This window comes from Calonectris borealis, chromosome 1, assembly GCF_964195595.1.
Source record: "Calonectris borealis chromosome 1, bCalBor7.hap1.2, whole genome shotgun sequence".
Taxonomy (NCBI): domain Eukaryota; kingdom Metazoa; phylum Chordata; class Aves; order Procellariiformes; family Procellariidae; genus Calonectris; species Calonectris borealis.
The window spans coordinates 32,767,305-32,794,079 of NC_134312.1; the positions used below are offsets into that span (position 1 = coordinate 32,767,305).

The window sequence follows — 26,775 nt, forward strand, 5'->3', positions numbered from 1 at the left end:
AGGACCATTTCCTTACTTGACCTTTAGGCATCTGATTCCAGAGTTTGCAAACCAAATTAATTTCCTGCATAAGCAAATGGGGAGAATTAAGCAACTAGGGCAGGGGTTCGAAATAGCCTGGATGCTGACCAGGAATGACCAAATCTTAAGCAAACTGGAAGGCTGCACCGAAGAGAGAGGAATGTCTAGAAAACCTATGTGTCTTCGAGATTGGTGTTTTCCTGTTGGTCATCGGGTATCAAATCCAAAATAATGTACATAATTCACCTGAGTTAGGTATCTAAGCCCCCATTATAATCAGTTGTCATCTAGGGTGTAATTCAGAAGCTTAAACTAAGCCTGCAGCATTTGAGATGCCCCAGATTGCCAGGGACATCCACACAATGCTGACAGGCATGGCGTGATCTACAGGAGACCTGAGGTCTTCTGGAACAGCAACTGGAGGCCAGACAGGACACCAGAAGACATCTTTTGGCCTATATTTCAGGCATACGAATTGCACCGTTTTGCAAACCAAAACCATTTCCTTGATTTATGTGGCTGCTGTTGCTGTGCTAGGCTACCGTATTGTCAGCCTGTTGTAGGTGTACTCCGAGCAATTCTTAGCACTTGCTGAATTAGGTCTGAATTAGGTTTAAGTGCAAGAACATCTAGTTTTGGAACCCTAACTGGCCCTGAGGTCTTAACTTAGGTATTAAAAATACGGCACATTTTAACTAACAAAAGTTATGTTTGAAAGTCAAATATAAAAGAAACTAGAAATACATGTTATTTCTAGCTCAATCCCTTGTCTAAGAGAGAAACTATCTTTTCTGTTTTCCTCATCCTCTTCCCAGGCACATGCTGAAGAGGGAGGCAAACGTCCTGCAGCAACTTAGCTCTCCTATAACCAGTCAGCTTCCTACGGGATACAGTGTTTTAGTTGAGAATGATATAGAGGAAGTTTACGAAACACAGCCATTTCACATGCATTTCGTTTTAGTGAACATCTTGAAATATAAATGCTTATCATAAAATCACTCACTGTATATGTGCTGAGCTGCATATCAGCATACAGCTATAATCAGTGTAAAATACAGTCATGAACTGTTGTATTTTATTGGCCAGTGCCTGTTGTACAGTTAGAGGTTTGGGGATATTTTTCAAGCCCATTACAGTAAATTAATGAGCTACACAATTTAAAATTCATTCTTGAGATACAACAACCAGTTGAAGGTTGGAACTACTTGTTTAACCAAAGGAGTCTATTTCAGTGGCTAATAACAGGCTTATCTGTTTTCTTTGAAGTATATTAAAGGCTGAGATTTTTTTTTGGTCTCTTACATGCTTTTTGGATTGCAGTGCTTTGTCATAATGCTAATATTAATGTAATCAAAGCAATCTTGCAATCAGTAGGAACTAAAACCATATGATGCTTGGTTCTTTTCTCACTTCACTTGTGTAACTGCACTGGCCTCAGTGCGATTAATTTATGCCAGAGTAAGGAAAAATAGAATCAAGCTCTCAAATTCTAAAATTTCATCCAGGGTGGGGGAGAGTGGAGGGTAACTTATGATTTGGGAAAATATTGTGAAAAAATGAAGATATCATGCACCTTCACCTCCAATTATGAAATCAGGTTAATGTCTCAGTTTAAATAGTGACATGGACAAAGAATAATTTACCTATAGCAAGAGAACAAAATTACAGCTTCTCTGTGTTCACTGCACACGCATATATATAGGCATATGAATTCCATTTGCCAGAGGCATGTTTTAGGATCCTGAAAAAGTATTTACTTTGAAGTATGGCTTTTTCAAAGGAAAATGCAAAATTTTTGCCCATAGTAACTCATACAAACATTTTAATTATTTTATATTTTAATTTCTTTTTTTATTATTATTTAAAGGGTACATTAATATGTATTGCACATATTAGTACCAAGTAAATCAGGTGATCATTCACTTTTCATGTGGTATAATCAAAATCTTTTGATCGTAATTTGAAAATGTCCATCTGTTGCAAAGATGGTTGTAGTAATAAGAAAAGAGGAGAACACAGGTAAAAATCATAAGGAATGCTAATGAAAACAATCCTCTGACTGGCATGACAGTCCTGTTACTGATCTTGGAACTAGTTATGCATCTGTGACAAGAATGTAACAAAAAGCTTCTACTAAACTAAAAATACATTTCCAAAAGAGTTCTCCTCTACAAGAACTGTAATTTTCACAATGCATTTGGCTGTTGTCTCATGGCTCCAAAATTAAGTGGAAAATACTCAGAATACCCTCTAACCTGGTACATAAATCTGCCTGAAACAACATACTTGGTTCTCTGGTATTTCTCTTGATTTTCCTTCATCATCACATTTCATTTCATCAGAGTTCTGATTTATTGATACTGCCTCCTTCCAAGCCTTACTTTGACGAGTAAGTTTTGACAATTCCATGCATTACAACATATTCTATGCTAGAACAAACATTTTCTTGAAAAGCCATATTCTCCTTAATTTCAATTTCTTCTCTTTTTCTTGTATTCGAACTCAACACTAGGACAGACTGCAGAAATGTTTTCATATCTAGTTACGATTTCTTAGTCTGCATTATCCTATGATAATCCCCATGCTGTTTATTTATATGGGGATTTATATGGGGATTTATATGTTTATTTATATGGGATACACACAAAATGTGAATACAACAAAATTTCATTTTAGCCATAAGGCTCATAACTAAGCTGTGCAGTGGTGGTTGACAGGCTTTATAGCTAGAAATCGGATGTGTGTGTACATGGATTTAGAACACAACAGAGGTTTAAGAGAACAATATCACACAAAACAAGAGCAGGATAGGTTACTTATTGTCAGAGAATACTGACAAGACAGGAATCCATAGTTGCCATACATCAGAAAACAGAAAAAGTGGCCACTGTCTTGAAAAGGACCGTGTAACTTCCTCCTGCTTTCATCTTCAGTCTGAGTTGCTACATGCCTGTCTGTGTGAGCTTGGGAGTTGCCTGCAAAATCCCCACTGAGGGCTATTGCTCGGTCACATGAAGGCATGAGAACTCTGCAGTGCCTTTAAAAATCAGCAAAAAAGAAATCTATGGCAACTTCATATACCTTGTTACATGTTTTAACTTGTTACGTGTTGGAGATTTTGCTGGCTATCCCCAAGCTTGCAAGAATGCTATACGGAAAACATATATTCTTGTTGGATCTCAGAAAGTAAAAATGCTGAAGATACTAAAATATACCAAAGAAAAATACTATAAAAGTATAGCGAAAATCAGTGAGGGTACCGCCGCTATGGAGTGAATTCTGGGTGAGGTGTGGTAGAGAGGCAAGGAGCCTTCAGCTAGAGCAAGGATGGCTAGTAAGGTAGTCATGAACAATAGGAAGAGGTAAGTAGGAAAAAATTACTCACCTTTCTTCACATTATGAGAATGAAGGTACTCAGTAAAAATAGCAGGCAGCAGATGGAAAACTATCAAAGTAATACTCTCTTGCATGGCACAAAATTAAATTGTGGAACTTCCTATGACAGGATGTTGTGCAGGACAAAGTTACAAATATCAGCTGTTATTTAAAACTATATGTCCTATATTCAGGCTTTGACTCAGGAGCTACTGAACAGAAGCTACAAAGTAGCTCAGGAGCTACTTCAACACAAGTGGGAAAGAATAGAAGAGGAGAATCATATTCTGCATGCCATGATTTTTTTTTTCCTTTCCACTGCATCTGTTACAGACCACTGTTGGATCCTGAGTTGGAGTGTATCCTGAGCTAGACAGGCCTTTGGTCTGACTCACTAAAGCTGACCCTACACTCCCAGTTTCAGGAAAGTGTACTGTGAAATGCCTGAATAATATTTAGTTGATGGACAACGGATTAGTTCTTCCTTCTGAAACCCTTAAATACTTTCTTTAGTTTTCAGCAGTTTGGATGTTACCCACCTGAGTAATGCCTGAGTTTTAAAATGTTTAAGGAGAAGAAGAAAAAATAAATTTTGCTTCACTGTGCAGTTAGAAATACCTTTTTTAAGCAAGGTTTTGATTGCCACTGTTTCAGTAGGGCCATCAATTCATCAATGAATTAATGGTCTGACATCGAAATTCAGTTTGGCTGAACTGTTCTCCTCCATTAATTTATCCAGTTGTTGAGATATATGATAGAGGTACTTTCAGGTTTTTTATTACGCCAATACAGGAACACTACACTCCTTCACTTTTATGAAACAAAATGCTTGGTATTTTATATTCATTGTACTCTACCATTAGAAGAAGATGGAAAAAATCCAAAAGATAATTATTTAATTCTCTTATGCTTAAATGTAGCAACGTAGCAAAAAAGAATATCACAGGAAAAATCACATAGCTCATAGAGTGAATGCCAACATTAGTGTTTTGCTTTAATAGTGTAATCCCTTTGATGCATAATGATTTAATTTAATACAAATGCATATGCTGCTTTCACCTCTTGGTAGGACATTTAACTATTGAACTATATTTATATAGTATTTTTAATTGCTTTGAGAAATCAAAGCCAAATAGTGTTTAGAGTGATTTAAAGTAATCTTTGGAAGACTCATCTCATTAATTTTTTCCCCTTAATAATCTAGACAGGATTGCAGACGTGATCACAGGGGTGAAGGAATGAAGAAGGGAATACTTTCCAGTCATGGCAATTCCTATGTGTTTTAATTTTCAGTAGTAAGCCGTGGAACTGCATTATTCAAATCCTTGTGGTATTTTTCAGTTCAACGGTTAGCAATCTATCTTACTTTTTATGGGTGTCTTGGAGTGGTGGCATACTCATACCTCTCAGTTTTATGCACCTAACCTAGCCAGACTCCTTTTCTTCTTAGCGAGGAGAGTGATTCAGAAGTCCTAGGTTAGATGTCTGTTGTAACACACCTTTTGATGAAAACTCTTTCTTAAGAGAACGAAGTGATTATCTGACAAAGGCAGCAGTGATAGTTTTCCAGTTACTTCAGTGGCAAACTCCAAGGGACTTCAGAAACACTCTTTGGTAGTAAGGAAGGTGAACAGCTCTTCAGTTTAATATTAAGGAAGTATCACAGAGTCTAGTTCCTTTAATAAACGCTAAGGTTTAGTGTGGTGGAGAGGAGTGATCTAAGAGAAGTACAGAACTGTATAAAGAGCGGTTACAAAGATGATGAATCCAAAGTCTTGATAATGGCAGATGATATAATACAGGGCAGTGGCCAGAAATTGCAATTTGGGAGGTTCAGGCTGGACATCAGGAAAAATTTCACCTAGAGGGTAGCGCAGCACTGGAGCAGGTTACCCAGCGAGGCTGTGCAGTTTTCATCTTTAGAGATTTCTGTGGTTCAGCCAGGCAAAGCTGCAGCTGACGACATCCAGTGTTGGCAACAGTCCTGATATGAGTGGGAGGTCAGACTAGACAGCCCCAGAGGTACAACCAGGTACAACCAGGCGTTTTGTGCTCTGGCAAACTGTGTGACTTCTGAACTTCAGATCTACTGACAGTACATTAAATGATAAATGTTTCATTAGCAGCACAGTTTGTACTGTGATTATTTGGCAGGTTTGTATTCATGTATAAATAGATTTATTTGTTACTACAGGTGTAAAGAGCAGATAAAATCACATATTTTCTAACTCAAACATATCTTTTAAGTGCCAGTGACCATATAGGAAATACTTGCGTGTATTTTTGCCTTCTTTACATAGATATATTAAATAGTACATCTTAGTACATACTGAAATTCTCTGTGCCTTTTTCAGAACACTTGAAGGACTTCAATGTTAAAATGTTATTGCCCTTCAAGATTAATACCATATATTTTACTTTCACCATATTTCTAAAGCCTGTTCATAGAAGCAATAGATGGAGAGTTGACAACAGAGTTCTTCGAAGTAGGCATTGGAAGAGTGCTACCTGGTCTGTCTTCTGTGCCTGTTCAACACAATTATATTAAGCCCGTGGGAAGGGAAGGAGGAATATTACTTCTGTCAAAGTAGGAAATGTCAGAAGGATCCTTCATCTAAGTTCATGTGAATGTTTCAGAGTATCAAATCTGGTGCTTGTGGCTCTACCAATAGAGTGGCTGAAGTAAGGACTTTATCAGGAGAGATATTCTAACAGAAGATCAATTTGAAAATTTCTTCTCCAGAAACATGAAAATCTGCTGGATTTCTTGCTTTTCAACTCCTGGTATTTTTAAATCAAGGCTGCGAGGCATTTTAGAAGGTGTGTTTTAGAAAAATCCACCTGCCTGGGCTCAGTACAGGAGAAACTAAGTAAAAGGCTACTTAAACTGTATTATATGTGAGGCAGTATTTAGATGATATAGGATATATATTAAAAAACATAACGATCCTTTCTAGGCTTAAATTCTGTAACAGCATTATTTTCTAATACTGCAGAGCAGAAATAAGTGAAATGTAGAATTTAATGTGGCAGCATAAGTCACTCATCTGAACAGATGAACAGCTGTTTAAAGCTGGGTTTAGACACTGCTGGCTCATTTAGATATTATCTGTAAAAAAATGTTTCCCTCATTTACCTCTACATGAGAAGATTTTGTCTCTCTTTCCTTAAAACAAGTATTTCATTAATTTCTAAGTTATTATTTTCTATAATAATAAAACCCAGTGATGGGTTGTTTCAAATCTTTTTCTGACATTACACAGTATGGAGGTAAAAAGCTTTATCTGGCTTTAAAGGAAGCGTTTGCACTCAGTTACAATGGCTGTTAGTACTTCTCTATTGGGACACGAAAATGTAAAATGATGTGCTCAGCTGGAGGGGAATGTGGTACTAATCACAGCGTTTTCTGCATGTACCTGCAAAGTCCTCACAATCTGAAAATTACTTTGTTAGAAAGCCAAACGGAGTTGCCAACAAATGTATCAAACTAGGAACAATTTCTACACTAACCCTCTGCTCTTGGGTTTTTGTGTGTTCTTGCTAGTTTCTACCTTCATCTGTTTCTCCTTTTATTTTACCCTTGTTTGGAACTGGGCAAATTGAAGCATTCCCAGTAAAGGTTCTGTATTAACCGGTGTACCTTTTCTCCGGTTTATGCAGCCTATGCAATCCTCTAAGATGCTTTATCCTGCCTATTCCTATCTGTCTTCTTCACCAGCTGCTACCCAGCTACCTTGGAAAATCGTATTGACCTTTCTGGTTTAACAGTACCCAATTCTTCAAAGTATATCCTTACCAGTAAAAATTACATTATTTTGCTCTGGGGAGGCACATGGTAGGCCAGCTGTTTGCTTTCTCCCTTTCTGCAGTAACTTTCATGCCTGATTTAAGATTTTTTCTGCCTTGCTGAATAGCAAGGCCAAATTTAAGCTGAGCTAGCCTGTTGGACTAACTTATTTTCTTTGCTGCTTCTCAGTCCACTAGTTGATTCTGCTGCATGTTTGCCACGTTGCTCCCCAGCCCTGGGTGAGTCCTGTTCCCGCTGTTTGTCTCCCTGCTCGCTGTGCTGCTGCGAGCCCTTCACTTCTCTCTTTCTCAAGGGCTGCCTGGTGATGGGACTTAGCTGTACATGAAGACTGTGTAGCACATGGCCAGTTTCATGAGCGTGAGACCTGCGCTATACTGTACGTGCTGTGCAAGTCTCGTTCTGTGCAGAGGGATGGTGGCCTTTCCCTGCCATGAAGCAAGCGCTGTCATCCAGCCCCTTGAGACTGGGCGCTTCTGCTCCTGTAGAAGCTGAGGGCATCCTTCTTCATCTTCTGATGTGTGAGCCAGGCTTCCAGGCTGAAAGATGAAGATCTTTAAAACAGGCTTTTAATGTACCTCAGTAATTATACATGCCACATTTGTTCCCAAGAACACAGAAATTCCAAAACTATAGTATTTTTCCCATTAACTCACCACCATTTTGCACCTGAAGAGTTTCTACTGTTCGCCCATTGTACCGTGTGGACTATTTGCAAGTGAAAAGGAGTGACACATCTGGTGGATGCTTGGGGTGAATTTATTTGTAAAAAACATTCACAAATCCCTATTTTCTTGAACAAGGAGGAGCAGGTTCCTCACTGAGAAATCCCCAGACATGCCAGCTGGCCAAAGAACTGTCCCATTTCTTCTTTTCAGGGTTACAATGAAACTTTCTCTTCTGGCCTCCCATTTTTTTTCCTGAAAAATTATCCCTTTTTGGTGAAAAACCTGTCAACGACTCTCTCACAGGATGATCGAGTTCCTCTGAATGACTATCAACCATAATTTCTGAGGCAATGCAGAATACATTTATGTGGGAACATTCACAGCCAAGCGTTTCGCCACACCAGACAATCGGTGTAATCACAGATAAGCTTTTCTGTAGGGGCGAGCTACCAAAACTCTCTCCAAGCTCCTCCTGCGGCTTCAGCAGGCAGTTTCCAGCGGTGAACCTCGTCCTAGCTGAGCACGTGACTCAGCCTTACTTGGCCTGGCAGTACTCCTGGTGCTGCTGGTGAGCCAGTTTGTCTGGAGTGACCGCTCGCAACTGGAGAGACAGGGCAGGTGCTGAGAGGTATGACAAGCCTTTACGTCATGTAAGTGATCCTGAAACTCACAAAATGCATGTGAAGTACCACTACAACTGTTGCCTGGGTCACAGAAGGACCCCCATACATTGTTTTTGCTATTATTTGTTGAGTATACTGCTTTAAAAGAGTACCTTTAAAAAATATTACCTGTGGTCTTCTACTTAACTCTTCATGCAAAAGAATGTAATGAACAGTATTATATGTGAAGGGAAAGAGGTAGCTGAGAAATAATTTACATCTATTGATAGTTAAATAGTAGCCCACTGACTGAAAATTATCTCATTTTCCTCAGAGTCCAAGGCATCTTTTCATTTTGGCAGCCCAGGTCTGTAACAGGGCCAGAGTGAACGGCAAAGAAGCTCCTGCAGCTGCCTGCCGACACTGCCAACACGCCAGGTGCCATTGCCAGAGCAAAACAAAACATGTACTTGGCTCTGGCATACGGAGTTTCAAGTAGAAGACAGACTTAACATCGTGGGGTGGACAAACCACCAGGACCATTAGCAGTCCTTCAAATATGTTTGTAAAGTTCTCTCTCTTTTTCTTACAATAGGTTTAAAGCTGTCCACAGGTGCACAGCAAACCTTAACATGGCACAAAGCATGGGCAGATGCACAGACAACATTATTGCCATCCTGTACATCTACTCTGCTGCAAAACAGTAATTCACAGGGTTGTGAATTATTCCATAGCGCCTTTCTTGAAAGGTTTATGGCACAGGCAAAAGGAAAATTTCCTCGTGCCCAAGCGAAAGTATTCCTAGACAAGGGAAAGTTGGACCCATGACCTAGCAATGATGCCAGTGATGCAAGATAAGCATATTCTAATTAGTTCAGTTATTTTCCATTTACCATGAATAGGGAAAGCAAAATTTAAATCGTGTCAGCTGATACTACCTATTTCTTTTGCAGTAGTCTTTCATGAAAACAATATTTCCGGCTGGGATAAGTGGAATGTCTTTTCGAAAGACAGTTGACAGAACTACAAACCCACCCACTTATTTTATGCAGTTTAGTTTAACCTGAAGAAATTACATTTTCTCCTTTCCTGCTTTTCTGTTCTACTTGGGTAAAATATGAAAACCCTCAAAAAAACAGATATTAACGAAGCCTAATAGATGCTAAAGAAACTAACAAACAGAGCAGGCAAAAATCCTTTTTTTTTCAGGTGGCTCAGTTTTTTCCCAGAGAAATGGGTGAGCTCAGTTAGAAGCAAGGAGAAACAGAATATGAGAAGGCTTTGCATTTACCTTTCTTAAAACAAAAAGAAGAGCTATAAAAACAGAGTCCTAATGGAAGATGAGTCCTGGGTGCTGGACCAAAAGGAGAATATTATTTACAGGAAAATGAGTAGGAGTTTGGCCATTCTTTCAGAAAAAATAAATCTGTTCTGCAAAACAGACACAAAGGCAGAGTCATTTCTTAACAAGTTACAAAATTTACATTACAAACTTAAATCCTTTATGAATTATATAAAATACCAGTCCTGGTAAGAAAAATTTCTCTTTTCCTTACTCTTACTAAATGTATGATAACTTGTGTCATGAAAAATGTGTGGCAGCGGCTGTATCATTCATGTCTGCATCTACCTGAACAATTTGTGCAGCACGAGAGGAGTGGATCTGTAGAGAGAAACAGCGGCATTGAGGGTCCAGCTCCACACCATATGCTCATGTCAGCTTTTGTTTGGACTACTTCAGGGTATCCAAGACAGCTCCACAGTGCGAAATAAACCCCAATAAAGGGGACAGCTGAGATAGTAATTTAAAAACACACTCCTCCTCAAACTAGAACAGTCATGTAGACATCCCCCTCGATGTTCAGTACCTGGAAACTAAGAAAACTGATGTCATTTAATACAAATTAATTCCTGAGCAATCTTTCCTGACAACAAAAGCAGAGAAAGAGTTTTGCCACAGCAGGATCAGCTCATGATTAGCCGAGGAATAGCTTGAAGTTTGTGTATGTTGGCAGGACAAACACTTTCCCACTGAGAAAGAGAAGTCATTCACGTATGACAGCTTCACAGATGACCAGTAACTAATTTCCTGGTTCACAGATCTGATGAAAGTAAGATTTCTAAACAGGCCTCTAGATATTTTTTCACAATCCAGTATAAAAAGATACTGATGTTGGGAAAAGGGCCAAAAATGTCATATGTTAAAGATAAGTAACATTTAAAGAAAATAATGACGTATTTTTAATTACAAATTGTTACAAAGGCTTGGGAAATACATCAAAGTCTGAATTGTTTTGATGCCTGTTTCATTTAGGCATTAAATTGATTTCATTACTTCTGAATATAATCGGAAAAATGTTGCATACTGTTCAAGATGTCAGTAAAATCCGGGATCTCTATTCAGAACTGTAAAATATTTCATCCTAGACTTTATGTGATTGAGATGGCAACACAGAATTTAAAATAAGAATAGAAAGCTGTGGATTAGTGGGACGTTACCAGGAATTCCTGTGATATGTAAAGATGTTGCTGAAGAAAAACCCGTCCAGCGGTTGTTCTCTTCATTTACTCAGATAAACAACCACTTGTGAGAAAGGCTGCTGAGAACAGGAGGCAGGAGAAAAAGTTAGGTTAACTGCGTGCATCTCATACAAATTCTATTTGATTTTAAACTACATTCTGAGTAGATGTTTCTGTAGGTACTTTAGTCCTAGACTTAAAAATATCAACTACAGGAACTCCATAGCAGACAGGAGCAAGGTCTCTGTGGGAATATAGCAAGATTCCACAACTTCTTTTGCTTGGGGCTGTTAGAAAAAAAAAAACAGATTTGAGGTGTGCGTTTCATTGTTTATTTGAAAGAAATGAGGACTCTTGATACAAAGTCCACACGTGGTGTATCAGAGTGGTAGTTAGGTCATGTGATACTGATTTGGTTTTGGCCTTGACTTTGATGACTGTAGTTTGCAGTTGCATGCACACTGGATATGCAAGATGCTGGTTGAGAGGAGAGATCACACATTGTAACACTGGGGAGAGAATGAATCTTTAGGTGCTAAATATATCCAGCTCATACCTGGCCAGACTTCAGAGGGAGCTCAATAATCCTTCTGTTTTAATTTACATCCACATGTTTATTTGTACACATTCATTAAGTCTTTACCTGGCGTTTCTCTAGTTTTTAAAGATTGTTAAAACTGACAGGTCACAATTGCATTACTGCACGGAATTAAATCTTGCAGTCTGTAGTCAGGCAAAACTTACATTAATTTCCATTCATGAGCTGCAGGAGCATACTGGCTGTCATGCACTGGTGACTGGTGTTTCAAGTAAAGTACGGTTCCTGACATGTGGGTCAGTAATCTAAGAAGAAAAAAGAAGAGATGATCTGTTTAATGTGCATTTGTCCTCCTAATGCTCTGTTAACGTGCTGTATAAGGGTAGGATTTGCTTCACTGTGGAGAGCTGTTATACGTATCTCTGCAACAGTGCCCAAACCTTGTAAGGAACTGCTGTAATGGGGTAAATTGCTAACTATTAATTCTGGAGCCAGCGAGCGCATCTCGGGGGAGGATTTTTTATTCCTTTCTCTTTGTAGAATAGTTACATGCAAATAAAAATTTCCTCATACTTGTTCATCATTTGACTTCACTCGGCAAACTTCAAACTTCAAAATATGAGTTTAGTTGTGTCTTTCCAACTCCATTATCCTGGTCTGACAAAGGCAGAGTACGTTTTCCATGGATATTCTTAAATATGAAATCCGGATTTTTTTTTTCCTATGGCTATTATTCATTCATTAAGAACCACTACTTTGATATTGATTAATGTGTCTCATAAATCCCTAAAAAGTAGATAAATATACCCCGGTACTTTCACAGTTGCCAAAATGTGCAGTTGTTACGTATCAGAATATATTTGAACATACATTCATGTTCATCTTAAGCATTAAATTTCTCTGTTTCTGGATACTTACAAAAGCAATCTTCCAATATTTTCCTTAATTTTATCTTTCACTGAGGTGGATATACTGCTTCCTGTAGAAAAATGTACTATTCATAGAAATGTACTTTTTACAGCTGAATTGTACTGATGAAGAAGGATTGGTAGGTCTCTTGTCTTGGTTTTCCAAGTGCTTGGATATCAGAAAGGGTTTAGGAAGAAATCTTGACTTCAGACAGCAGTAGGGGAAAGGATGGGAATGGGAGCACAGAAGAGTTTTGAGGCATCAGAAGCAAGAAAAAAAAGAGTGGAGTTTAGTATGGGGGACAGGGAATAGAGTGGAGCAGCAGAAAGACTTGATGTGAGTGAGGACCAGAGTCAGGAGGAGTAGGGTGATGACCCTGGGAAGAAGAGGGACGATAAGAGGAATACAGCTGAAATTGAAAATAAATTCTGTGGGGAAAGCCCTAAAATTCTGGCTTCATGGCAGATGCTGTGGACTTTCTCCCTGGTGGGACAATGGAGAAACCAGGATCATGTAAAAATACTTATTTCTACCTTCTGTGGTGGAAACAGGAGGGGAAATAGTTGTGTCCATCTTGGAGGGTGTCTTCTGAATAGATCACTGATGGGGTCTGCATTAAGCTTCATCCATGGGTCAGGAGACACTGCCTTTCAGATCTGCCTTTCTAATAGCACTTAAATTCACTAGTAAAGGCCAACTGTAAACAAGTCAGGCCTTCTGTTTGCTACTGGCTTGTGGTCCGCTTTTTGTTAAATGATTTGGTAGGTGACAAGCTGTACATACGTGCATATGAAGAACTGTAGGCCCATCCTGTCATCTGGTATTTGGTCACCTCATGAGCATACTTCTGTTCCTGGAGTGGGGAGGGCACACACTCCTCTAACACCTTCTCTAGAGAGAGAGATCTTGGATGAAAGGTGTCTTTAGACCCCGCTCTCTCCAGTGATACACACGGACTATACATCTGGTGGAACATGATTGTTCCCACCGTACCAATGCTCAGAATTTAGTTGAGAAGTACTGTAATAAGGCAGTTGTGAGGAAAGAAGACTAAGCATTCTAGTTTGAGGTGTGCTCCCAACTGGCTTTCTGAAAAGCTGCCTGAAAATTTCTGTTGTTTGGAGTGGGGCTGCTTAAAGCCAAATGAGGAGAGGAGATAGTGCTATGAACATGGGGAACTGCAGATGAAGGCTCAATTAAAAGACACTGCAAAGAGAAGCATCCTTAGGCACGATTTGTTTGGGGGACAAAGCTTTCATCTGGGAATTGCAAATAATACATGTATGGTACATCAGAGAAGATGTTGATCAGAAGGAAGTCAAACCCACAGTGTATTGAGACATATTGCAAAAACCCCATCAGAAAAAATCCCTGCAATTACGTGTGTAGGAACCACAAATGACTAAATCCTATCACTTCCATATATCCACAGCTAACCGATGAGCTGGTGACCTCTGGAGTTTTCTGATTTGGACTTAATCCACAAATTTTAAAAAAAATGGTTTTTGTTTTCAGTAGGTGTCATTTCCATCTAGTTTCCTTACTTTTTCCTTATTATTGTGGGTAGGAAATACTGTAAGAAATAAATGCTTGAAGGTAACTTACAAATATTTATTTGGCCAAATTCTCAGTTCAAACCAGCATTTTTTTCACACTCAGGATCTTGTTTTGCTAACTTATAATTAATAAAGCACCTTATTAATAGGAGGTTTGAGATAGACACAAAATGAAGAATTAAGCTCTTTCTTTATCCTGAAAGATGCAGAAACTTCTGTGGCAGAAAGATCTGTCTTTCTAGGAGCCTGCGTGGTGCTGGACCACATGATGTGATTTACTTGCCTTTGCAAAAGGTCTGATGAGAAAATGTGAATGCTCTCTTGGGACTTTAAATTCTATGAAAGAATACTTGAAACTTGTCATGCTGTGCCTGTTGTTAGCTAAACCAGTGCTGCCTGCAGAAATCTGTGCTGTTTGGTTCGTGTGTTACCTTTTCAGTCTGTTTTTTCCTCATTCATAAGAACATTTGCTGGAGAGCTGTCCAGTGGGTCGGTCCCAGCAGCTCCTCAGGACTGTCACCACCAGCTGCAAGCACTTCTGTCCTTAGTCCTTAGCAAGATGAGCAGTAAGCTGGGTCCTGCAGTGCCCACCTACATGCCACTATCCTGATCTAGACGAGCCCAATGTGATGAAAGAATGGACCGTTCTCCAGCTCCTTTGGCCCATCTCCAAGGCTGCCAGCCCGGCTGCCAGTCGGTGTCAGTTTGGTTGAGTCATTTTCTCATGCTGATGCTGCTTAACAGGGAGCTGGACCATGGCAACACAAGCCATTTAACATAACAGCAATTCTTACGCCTGTTTGCAGAGCAAGTCTTGTAAAGTTTGTAAGCTGTCAATTAATATTTTTTGTCTTAAAATATTTGTTTAAGTAAGACCCTTGTGACTTTAAGAGACGTAAATGTGTAAATGCCACACTGCTAGAAGTCAGCCATCTGGACTTTGTAATCTGGCAGGTAAACAAACGGAGCACACTCTTTGACATCTCGCAGATTATTGCTGGTCATATGAACATTAACATTTCCAAAGGTGCCTCTTTGCATCGTCACATTTCAAAAACTCCATTAATTTTGTTTTCACATGTTTAAATATTTATTCTGACCTTTTACCTCCTGGTATAACCTCCTGGCTTGTTGGACCGGCCAAATCAAAATACACTGATGTGTTCTGAATGGCCTTGCTGCTTATATAAACACGCTGCATAAACAGCTCTTGCAGAACAAAAGAGCGAGTCCTCCGCTGTACTGTAGCAAGTCTCTTTGTCCGTTTCAGATTATCCACACAGGTAGGGGCTGTGCTGAGGTACGCCAGCTGGCTTTCCAGCCTTTGTACCCCACGTTCTTGCTCGTATGCAGGGTTGTTCCCCCCCGCCGCGAGTGACACCGTGTTGTTATCTGTTCGATGCGCAGGTGCCGCTGCTGGAGTACCGACTCTGCTCCTGGTCCTGGTGGTGCCTACCCTGGGTGTCCTCGCCTGCTCGGGATTCTGAATGTAGCTGGATTTACCTTGTCCTCCACCTGACACAAAGGACTCCCTTTGAAGATGAGGACCACAACTCTTTTTGATTCCTGTGGCACCATCCTAAGCCAAATAAATTACACTTTAAAATAAATTACCCTACCGATTTCCTATGAACGTTAAGAGGACTGAGGCATCCAGGAACTCCTTCATGAAGTAAATCAACTTTTGAAAGGCTAAGAAATATTTTTAACTTGTTCCAATATGCCTTATAAAACACTTATGCTGATCTGTGACAGTTGCATGATTCGGTCCAATGGGGCAAGTTACAGTGTTAAAACCCAATAACATAGGCTGTACAGTGAAAGTAAAATCACCATACGTAGGTGCTTTAACTTGAATAACAAATTGTGAAATATAATAGAGATTGAAATGTTGATTGTATGTGATAAATGTAAGAGTACTACGTCTGTCTGTACTATCCTATATGTTTTGTGTACTGCATATTTTTGAATGGCCCCATCATTCATTGGGATTACTGGTTTTTAGAGAGACAGTCAAAGCAAAAACATTTCATTTTTTTAGAGCTATATTTCTTGAGGCTATTGGATAGAATTTGAAGGACTTGAAATAAAAGTCAGTGGCAAGAAATTTTTTATTTTAAAGATGTTCAGAACACCCGAGATATGTGTTACATGCTCAGCTTAAAGGAATTTACCTGTACTTCACTGACACGAGATTTACCATATTCTTCTCTTAAAAGAATTCTGTTGAAAAATTCCGTTACGGTCGTTGTTGCTGATTTTAGGAGTGAAACGTCAGCTTTCAGGAAAGCAGTGTAATGTATTGGTTTTGATTTAGTATTATTACTATTACTATTATTAAGGTAGCAATATAACACTTAGGAGTTTGGAGATGGAGTCCATGTTAAGATCAGCCAAGTGGACCATGAGATGGTAGGAAATGTATGTTATTTTTTAAAGTGAAAAGATTTAAAATATAAAAAAAGATATACAATAAATGGCAAAAACAGAGTAGCACAGTAAAAAAATTATTATATTTACATTTTTATGCTGCAGATGCCAGGTGTTACCTTCCTGTAGTGAAGGTGTACATCTGGGAGAATTATATGCTTTTTCAAGAACTTGGTACTATTCTAATGTTCATAGTGTTGTAAATAAGAGTTTTAAAGTTCTGAGACCGTCTCCCTATTTGATAGAGTACTGAATCATCCAACTGTGTGTTAATAAATGAAAGTCAGATCCCAACTGTTAGTCAAACCTAAATGTTTACTATGGCCTTTGCAAAATGGGAACTCTATTAGAGATAGAGAATGTTTTTGTTCTGACTGTGTCTAGAGTGTTTCAGTGTTGGGTTTTTTGTTGGTTTGTTTGGGGTTTTTTAAGTTGTTAAAGAAATGCACATTCCTTTCATGTTCCATGGTGTGCTGGGAATTAGTTTGAGTGTGAATGTTGAAGAAACACAGTGGTAATGAATCAGCTGGCTCAAGTAATAGTGCAATGTCTGATGCTTCAAGAATTATAAGCTTTGAATCATATTTTATTAGCACAACCTTGCTAGCTACTTAGAAATAGATTTTATCTTTTTAGAACTGATACTGTAGAGGTCCGTAATAATAATATTTACATGAAGCAAGAATAGGTCTATTAATAATTTACACCCCCTTCTTTTATTTGTATAATTTTGTACTATATATTTACATGTAAAAGTGTAGAGTCTTCATTAAGAAATATCAATAATACTGTTTTAGTTTAACTTTAACTATTTGTTACAAGATGAAAATTTTTTAAATAGGTGAAAGTGATAACTTCCCTATCGAGGAATGTCAAAGTGTCAAACACTACTGAGTTTCATAAATTGTATAATTATTTGAAAGAGAATTGAGCTGTCTTCATACATACGGAACTAATACGCTGTAAGCCTTCTGTACAAAAAAATTGTGTTTTATTGTGTTTCATTTGGTTTGGTTCTTTTGCAGTATGACTCATTTTTATATAATCTACAACCACAACTAAACCTTTTGCCAAATGCATGATTGCCTTTTCCTTTTCTAATACATGGTGTAAAAAGCAAAATTGTTTTGTTTTTGCATGGAGATGACCTGGGAAGGAAAGCCACTTCGTTTTTTAAATCAGCAACACAGATGAGGTAGGTCTCACATACTGATCATAGTTGGAGGTTTTTCTGTTTCACGTGATTGTGTAAATTTGACTGGGACCTTCAGTTTCAAATTGTTGTCAAGAAAAACTAACTAATGTATCATCTGCTTTAAAACGCAAGGTTCTTAATTAAAGTTTATATAGATAGACATATTTGTTGTTTCTTTATATTTCAGAAAACTTGATATTACTATTATTTGATACTGATGAATATTGAACTGGTTTTTTAGTTACTTTTTATCTTTTTTTTTTCAAATGAGTAGAGCAGGACCGTGCTTTGTCCTTTTTATGAATGAAAAGTAAATTACAATTAAATAAATGTATTAATGTTACTCAAAATATAATAACTGTCTTTTGAATTGGAGCTTTTAATTTCATAACAGTGATATGGTCATCTGTGACAGTAAAGGTGTGGATGGAATGAGGTCCTGTGTGTCCCTGCACTGCCTTCTTGTGAGTTTTGCTGGAGTTAAAGAGCTTTTGTGGGATAAAGGGTGGCTGTTTTGCTTTGGTTATAGGTGATATAAAGATTTTCCTAATGTCAGTGACAGAGAGTCTCCTGAGACCTCTTCAGCATTTTTGGAAACAAGAGTTAACCAAGCAGAGTATTTTTTTCAGGTAACGTTTTCTACTCCAGTAGACGTATCACAGAGAAAGATGGCTGAAATGGCAAAACCTCGTACTGATTAAATGCTTTGTGTGATCGCAATACTTGCAGGAGGTGACATCAAGTGTAACTGACTGAGATACTGCCTGTCTTTGAGGGGTCACGTTCAGGCCCTAAAACGCACAAAATGTAGCATATAAGAAGTTGGTGAAGCTGACCGTCATATTGCAGAACTTGGTTTCATTTATCTTCAGAGATAGCAAATGAGAAGAGGCGATGAGAGAATTGAGTTCCTCGTGCCCTGCACCTAAAAAACTGTCTAGTCAATGGGAGCAGGGCTCAGACCTGGGGAGGAGGAGATTATCACTACTTTGATTAGGTATGTTTTGTATTTTTATCTTGGTCTTTAAGCGAAATAAGGGTTTGACTCTCTGTCTGCCAGTTCTTTGCTAATGATTTTGAACTTATTGGGTGGTGGCAGACAAATTCAGCAGCTATCTTACTGAAGAAAGTCATAGTCTGAGCAGAAGGTAGAGCTTTAAATCAGGAATTTGCATCGAAGGCGGCTGCAGCGTGGTCACTGGTCTTACCTGTTCTGTTTGGCCTGGCGGATGCCCGGCCAGCAAACACCTCAAAGCCAGGTACGGTTCGCCTTGCTCCTGCCTTGCCCAGGGGCTGGACAGCGTGGGATGAGTATCGGCTGGGGGGAGGCCAGAGCACGTGGCATTGCAGGAGATGGAAGCTGACATCAGTGCAGTGACACAGCGAGGAGGGGAAGAATGGGGCATAAAACATAAACCCATAGGAGAAAAGGTTCATTATTTCCACCCTTCAAAGAACAACTTGTTTTTGTTTGTGAGACGACTTTGTTTCCAGACTTCAGAGCCCCTAGCTACAGAAGATGATAAAAAATACGGCTTTAAATATTAGATATCTGGCTGAAGACCAGATCTTCCAGTCTTGATCTGCCTCAGTATTGCATTAAGCGACACTTCCTATTGGAATTAAAATTAAAATTAAAATAACAGACATCAGTTAATACCCAAATAAGTTCCAGTACAGATCTTGAAATAGTTCCAAATTCTATTGTTTGGAGATTTTGTTTATTTAAATACATCACGGAAATGTCTGTCTTTCAGGTTACGACTGTACGATATGGGCTAAGGATATTCTTTTGGCAAGAGTATCAATTTCTGTAGCTTCTAGCACTTGCCTATGCTCCATCCTTGCACATGTCATCCAGTGGAATCTTTTCACGGTGTTAGGACATCGGCACTACGTGGGAACCACCTGCCTTCTGCACAGAGCAGCGAGGTCTTGCAGAGGAAGATTGCCCCGCTCCATTTCTTCCAAAGATGATCCATTTAACTTTTCTACCACTAGTTCCTTTTGTTTTGTCATTTTAACATTCTTCGTATTGCCAAAAACAGAAGAAAGGACAGAAAGCACGGAAGTCCACGTGAATGGGAAATAAAAAATAATGTTTACATCTCAAACAGAAGTAGCACTGTCTTTTCCTTTCTTGACAGGCTAACATGTTTTTCTTTTACCTGGATGCCAATTAACCAAGTCTGCTCTAAAGGATGTCTTGAAAAGCCACATGAAAACTGTTTCCGTCACTTTAGTTGATCTTGACTCCGGTCTGTTCTCTCGATTAATATAGAATCATAGAATCATAGAATCATACAGGTTGGAAAAGACCTCTAAGATCATCGTGTCCAACCGTCAACCCAACACCACCATACCCACTACACCATGTCCCTAAGCGCCTCATCTACACGTCTTTTAAATACCTCCAGGGATGGTGACTCAACCACTTCCCTGGGCAGCCTGTTCCAAGGCCTGACCACTCTTTCAGTAAAGAGATTTCTCCTAATGTCCAGCCTAATGTTGTGCCCTTGGCGCAACTTGAGGCCATTTCCTCTCGTCCTATCGCTGGTTACTTGGGAGAAGAGATCAACACCCACCTCGCTACAACCTCCTTTCAGGTAGTTGTAGAGCGCGATGAGGTCTCCCCTCAGCCTCCTCTTCTCCAGGCTAAACAACCCCAGTTCCCTCAGCCGCTCCTCATAAGACTTGTGCTCCAGGCCCTTCACCAGCTTCGTTGCCCTCCTCTGGACACGCTCCAGCACCTCCATGTCCTTCTTGTAGTGAGGGGCCCAAAACTGAACACAGTATTCGAGGTGCGGCCTCACCAGTGCCGAGTACAGGGGCATGGTCACCTCCCTGCTCCTGCTGGCCACACTGTTTCTGATACAGGCCAGGATGCCGTTGGCCTTCTTGGCCATGGATGACACTGGAAATTGTGCTGATTTTAGTTCCCCAAAACACTTAGAAAACTCATGATTTAGCAGGTAACTTCCACAGGCAACCCCCAGTGAGCATTGATGAGTGGATTTTACTGGTCTATATTTAAAGAGTCTAATAGTGTCTTTAAAACCTGATGCCTTTGGTCTTTAGTGTGTTGTCACAGCCACTAACTATCTGCTTCACAAAAGGGTATGAAATCATTTCTTCCTTTCCCAAAGGAGGCAGCAGAAAAGGCAGAGTGCCTTCTGATTCCTAGCGGGATCTGTTTCTGAGGATTTGAACCTACTTGCTGCCCTCTGTCCACAGCGGGTCGCAGCGTGGCGATAGAGCCCTCCTGTATGTTGGTACTAGGCTTGGTCAGCACTAGGGAGCTGCGCCAGAGCCATACGCCAGCTCGGAGAGAAAAGAATCAGACACTGCCCGGCCCAAAATGGTGGGTCAGCGTCTGGCATAAATGTAGCTATGCTGGCATAGGGTTCGCTAGTGTTACGTGGGAAAGTGGAATAATTACCCTGGCAAAAAAATGTCTGTCACACGGGCTCTGCACCCGCCAGGAGGAGGCGTTCGACAGCCTGGCAGCAGAGGCTCCGCGCTGAGGGCTGGTTCCCATCAGGAGGTGCACCCCAAGAGCGCTGGGAGGGATGGTACAGGTGCACATCTCCAACTGCAGCCATGCCCTGGAGCGTACCCTGCCCTGGACATTGCTAATGGATGAGTGCGGAAAGGAGAAAATTAAAGACCTGCTTGACTTCTCCCTCTTCCCCATCCTACTCCACATCCAGTGCTGGTAATGGTTTTCAGAGGGAACTCTTCTCTGCAACCACATGAAACAGCTGCATTTACAGCAGACTTAATCTCATCCTATATTAGGTGAGTAAATAGGACAGACAAATCACGCCCCTAAATGCGCCTGCCCACTGGCTACGAAGGAGGCATAGCTCTAAATGATGGCTATCTGAGGCTGGAGAAGGCAAGTCCCACCCCAGCTGCCTTACGACAACATGCAAGATCAGATGCTGGTAAAAAGGCACATCTAAACAGAGAATACAAAGATATTGACTGGGCATCGTCTCCTCTAGATGCCTGTCGTGGTGTCACCTCCACCCTTCGGTGATTTGACACCTGCCGAAAGCAGCGCATAGTGAAGTGTTTCTATGGCACTGAGATAGTCCAGTGCCAGCCCTCCTGTTCTCCGCTGTCTGCCCAGCTCCAGGCAAATTCAGATCCTCACTGGTGGTCCGGTGGGCACGCAGCTCCAGGTCGGCATGTGCCGCAGTCAGCAGGGGTGGTCAGCACCAAGGGGTCATTGCCCGGCTGCAGGCTGTGTTTAAGCCTTTGGGAAATACCCGGTTGGCGTGACCCCAGGGCTGTGGAGGGCACGCAGGCCAGCGGGGTGGTTGTCCTCAGAGCACCAAGCCTCTGGCCAGCCGTGGGGAGGGTGCTCTGGCCTCAGAAACGATGCATTCAGCATGAGACACTGAATTCTCCTCCCACCCCAACGGGAGGAGAGAAGCAAATATTTTCCCGGATTAAGGCCCACGTCATGTGGACGGGGAGGATTTCAGCGCCCGGCAGCCGAGCTGAGCAGGCAGCGCTCCCCTCACTGGCGAGCCCTGAAGCGAGCAGGCTTTGGGAGCAGGCGGCGTCGGCGGTTCAGACCCCCGTGCCAGTAACTGGATTAGCTGCACGGTGACGTTCTTTTCTGATTCTCACAGGGAGAAAGCTATAAAAGCACAAAGTTCCCAGAGGCACTCAGCTCGAGGGCTTTGTCCTGCCCAGACAGCTCCCCGTGAGCAGCCGCCCTGCAGTGCCTGCAGCACGGTAGCACTCAGGGGATGCAGCAGCTGATTTGTACTGGTGGAGCCAAATGGTGATTCCACGCTGCTAAACCCTCGTACTGTCCACACCGGGGCTGTTGTACACAAACCGCCCATCGGGCACTGTCCCCGGCCGGCGCTTCTCCATGGGTTTTCGGATGGGCAGCCCCGAGCCATGCCAGGGCCCCTTGCAACCGCTTGGCAGCGGAGGTGTCTGTGTCCCGGGGCTGGCACTACCAGCTGCACGGGCTTTTTTATTTTCTGTTCAAAATCCTCAGGATTACTGTAGGTTCTGCAAAAGCTCAGTTCCTACTACTTACTTTCCTGTATCTGCAATTCAAAGTGGGACGGGGACATGCACAGGGCTTTAGAGCAAGGCCGTGTGTGACGAGACCTTTGCTCATCGACCTCTTAACGCTCATCATTAAACCACTGCCATTTGTCTTGCAAGTCCACGTTTAGCCAATAATATTCATGAAATCGTATATCGTTTTCTCTGCTCTTTTGACAAGCCCAGGAGGTTTTTAGCTATAAATGCTGAGACACATGCATCAGCCAGAGCTTCTGTATGACAGCACTCTGAAGCAGTTCATTACCAAACTTAATTTAACTCTAATGCATAGCAGGCTTCCTATGGATTGACTTGTAGCTCAAAGAGCTGTCAAAAATCAGCCAGGTCTCCACGAAGCCCTGCTGTGCCTGCCCTGTCAGAGCACCGCAGTACCACTGCAGGCCTCCGAAACATCTGCCAAGGCCAAGATGATTTCTCCTCTGGCATCAAATCCCAAGACCCTTCAGCCATCTTCGGTCCCTGATTTGATTTCCAGTAAAAGTAGGTGATGGAATGATACAAAAGGGTCTATAGGGGGTGGGTGTATTTATATACGTGGGCCTTGTACAAGTAGGTTAAAGCATGCGCTGGGATTGTAACAGAATCTGACAAAAAATAATACCTTAAGCAAAAAAGAACAGAAACAGAGATGAGCTCTGCAGTTTTTGTGGCAGTGTTTATATAGACAGTTTAAACTTCGTGCTCCCAAAGCCAAGAAAGAGCATGCAGAATGACTCCACTGGGTTCTGCTCAGCAGAGTTTTCTATCATTAACCTACGGCACTGACTTTTCTGTTATGTTGCGGATGTGAGGATTTAGACAGCAGTACAGGAAAAAAGACAGGAGAATAATTCTGTTTAAACAAGGGAGGAATCAATAATTCAAACTCTCAAGACTGAGCCAAACATGCTAATACAAATGACCTAGAAAATAGCATAAATTTTCAATGTTAGTAACTGCATGTTGGTATACAGCACAATAACCCGCTCCTTTGGGGTTTATTGATTCCGGGATGTAGGAAAACAGGATTTTTTTTCATATAGAAACAGCATAATTAATGACTTCGTCCTTTCTTAATCAGTACTGAGCAAGCTAGAAGCCTTCACTCTGTCAGGAACATGGGGTCACAGCATGAACTTAGTTAACACGAATTATTTCCCTACCTCGCTTCTTCCAGAATATCCTTGCTGGGATGTGATAACCTGGTGGCTTCTGGCTAGTGCTTTCCCTGTGCTCAGCCCTCCAGCAAACGTAAACTAAAATAGGGTCGTGGTTTAACCCGGCAGGCAGCTGAACACCACACTGCCGCTCACTCTCTCGCTTCAGTGGGATGGGGGAGAGAATTGGAAAAAAGGTAAAACTCGTGCGTTGAGATAAAGACAATTTAATAGGACAGAAAAGGAAGGGAAGTAATAATAACGATAGGGAAGTAATAATAACGATAAAAGAATGTACAAAACAGGTGATGCACTAAGCAAGTGCTCACCACCCACTGACCGATGCCCAGCCAGTTCCTGAACAGCGATAGCTGCCCCCGGCCAACTCCCTCCAGTTTTTTGTTCAGCATGACGTCAAATGGTATGGAATACCCCATTGGCCAGTTTGGGTCAGCTGTCCTGGCTGTGCCCCCTCCCAGCTTCTTGTGCACCTCCAGCCTCCTCACTGGCGGGGCATGAGAAGCTGAAAAGTCTTTGACTCTGTGTAAGCACTGCTCAGCAACAACTAAAACATCAGTGTGTTATCAACATTCTTTTCATCATAAATCCGAAACACAGCACTATACCAGCTACTAGGAAGAAAATTAACTCTGTTCCAGCTGAAACCAGGACACATAGGTATTTCCAAGATCAAAAATACTTAGCCTCTCTTTCTTTGTCTGTCTGTCTTCCTTTCTTTCTTTTTCTTTCTTTTTTTGTCTTTCTTTCTTTTTTCTTTCTTTCTCTCTCTCTCTTCCTCTATTCCTTTTCTCAAAAGAAAAATAGAACTAGAAACTTGAACATTGTTAATATAAACCGTCAGCAAATAATATCATGCCTGGTCAACCTCTGAAGCAAAGTCAAGTCCCTTAAGGACTAGCCATGTATTCAAGAGGTTTTGCAAGCACTCAATTTCCCAGACATTTCTGATACAAGAAAGAGGTAAAAACAGCATGACTTTTACTTTTGTCAAGCCCTGCATAGGCTTCTTCCAAAAGCTCTGAATCAGATTTGGAGGATCAAGGATATATTCCAGTGATTTAAAAAGACTTGGCATCAGAGGCACGGATGTCTTAATGGATTTGAAGCCATGTGCTCTGAAAGTTAAGTAAAAACGTATGTGTTGTGCATTACCTGGTGACTAACACACAATTTCTCATCTAATTTCATAATGTAACTGATAGATTGTGGGATGCCAGCATTTATTCCAACATACAGCATAGCAGAATGGGGGGAAAAATACATAAATTTGGCTTTATGTTGGATGACAGGGTATTTTCATCGATGAAGGATTTACTCGCTATAGCAAACTTTACTCCACCCCAACTCGGGCACCTCCGTTACCAACAGCATGTACGGGAGGCAAGCCAGGCACTCTTCAGTGATCCGTTCAGCCCTGAGACAGGCTGATCACCCTCACCTCTGCTCATCGCGAGCAGAGCTCACCTAGGAGAGCTGCGCTCATTGCTGAAGCGAGGTAGGAGCCGTCTGGATAGCTGCTTACCTTCTGGGATTATAAAGGGAAACTGAGGGAAGCTAGCTGCCTAAGAACAGTGGCCAACATACAACTTTCTGCAGCAAGACCTTGAAATGCTGGAAAACTTAGATTAATCACCAGTGAAATACTTGAACCTTATTACACCACAAGTAAAATCCTGTGGGGTGTCTGCTCAAGAGAAATTGAATTTGTACCACCCTGCAGATGAAACTCAGGGCAAGCGAAGTGAAGGAGTTAGTACTGTGAAATATGCCACTGGAGAAATAAGAAACAGAAGTAAAAAGATTATTTCTAATGATATCATTAAAATCAAAGTGTTGTTGACAGCATTAGCTTCTCAGGAATTAATGAACTAGAACCTACTGTGAGAATAATTGCATGTAAACTACAATAATATTGATGTTATGCCAGAAGCTGTGATGTCTATCGAGAATTAATTTACAAAATCAAAACTCAAAGGAAGTCAACTCCACTTATGACCTTTAAAAAATGCAAGTAAACACAGGATGCAAAAAATCTCATGAGAAAGCACACTTGTAAAAATGTAAAACCTTGCATCTAGAAGATCCTTTTCTAAAATCACAAATATATGATCAGTATTTGAAGCATTTCCCTTCTCATGTTTATTTCTAGAAAGTGGCCATGTGGCTTCTGATTTCCATATTTCTGGTCTAATAACAATTAATTTTTCATCGAGCTAGTGTTCTCTGCCGATTTCTTGGGTTAAATATGAAAAAACAAGTTATAACCTTCTGTAGCTCTTCATCCCATGAGTAGATTGTCCGTGAGCACATCGACAAAGATATAAGGACCAGGCAGCCCCTGCCTCAACAAGGCTGCAGCAGGGCTGGTCTCCAGCTCCCCCCAGCCCTGCCCTGCCCGGCCATGGGCCCTGCTGAGCCGGGCCCACCTGCAGGTCCACGTCTCATCCCATCCCCATCTCCATCCCATCCCTGTCCCGCCCCGGTCCCCAGCGAGGTGCCTGATGCACCAGCTGCCCTGCTCCCTGCATGCCCCATGGGTCGCCAACCTCGCCATGCTCTGCCATTGCCAGTGATATCTCCTATATCAGTGCCAGAAACCATTCAAGGTATTTCAAGCAACTAATGTGGCGAAGCAGCTGAATTTGGCAGATTTGCCATAGAGAGCCTTAAAAATCCATGTGGTTCTGAAATGAAGTAAAATGTACATTGGGTAATAGCATGATTGTGCCTCACGTATAACAGTGACACAGCGTGGTGGATTGAGAGTGGATCTGGGTGACTGACTGGTAATTGGGCTTTTTTTCTTTTTTTTTTTTTTTTGTCATTTATGGATTTAACTGAGCGGGAGGCTTTGAAAGAACAACAGGTGGGGAAGAAAAGCATGTCTCAGGATAGCCATCTC

General features: G+C 41.1%; 1 protein-coding gene across 1 annotated transcript in view; it reads left to right on the forward strand.

Annotated features, from left to right (window-relative positions):
• The window catches only part of CNTN1 (contactin 1), a 268,296-nt gene extending 250,517 nt beyond the window's left edge, over positions 1-17,779 (forward strand). The window contains exon 24 of the mRNA XM_075147813.1: positions 15,402-17,779. Coding sequence (XP_075003914.1) covers positions 15,402-15,481 — 80 coding nt within the window. The 3' untranslated portion in view covers positions 15,482-17,779. The remainder of the gene's footprint in view (positions 1-15,401) is intronic.
• The last annotated feature ends 8,996 nt before the right edge of the window (positions 17,780-26,775 follow it).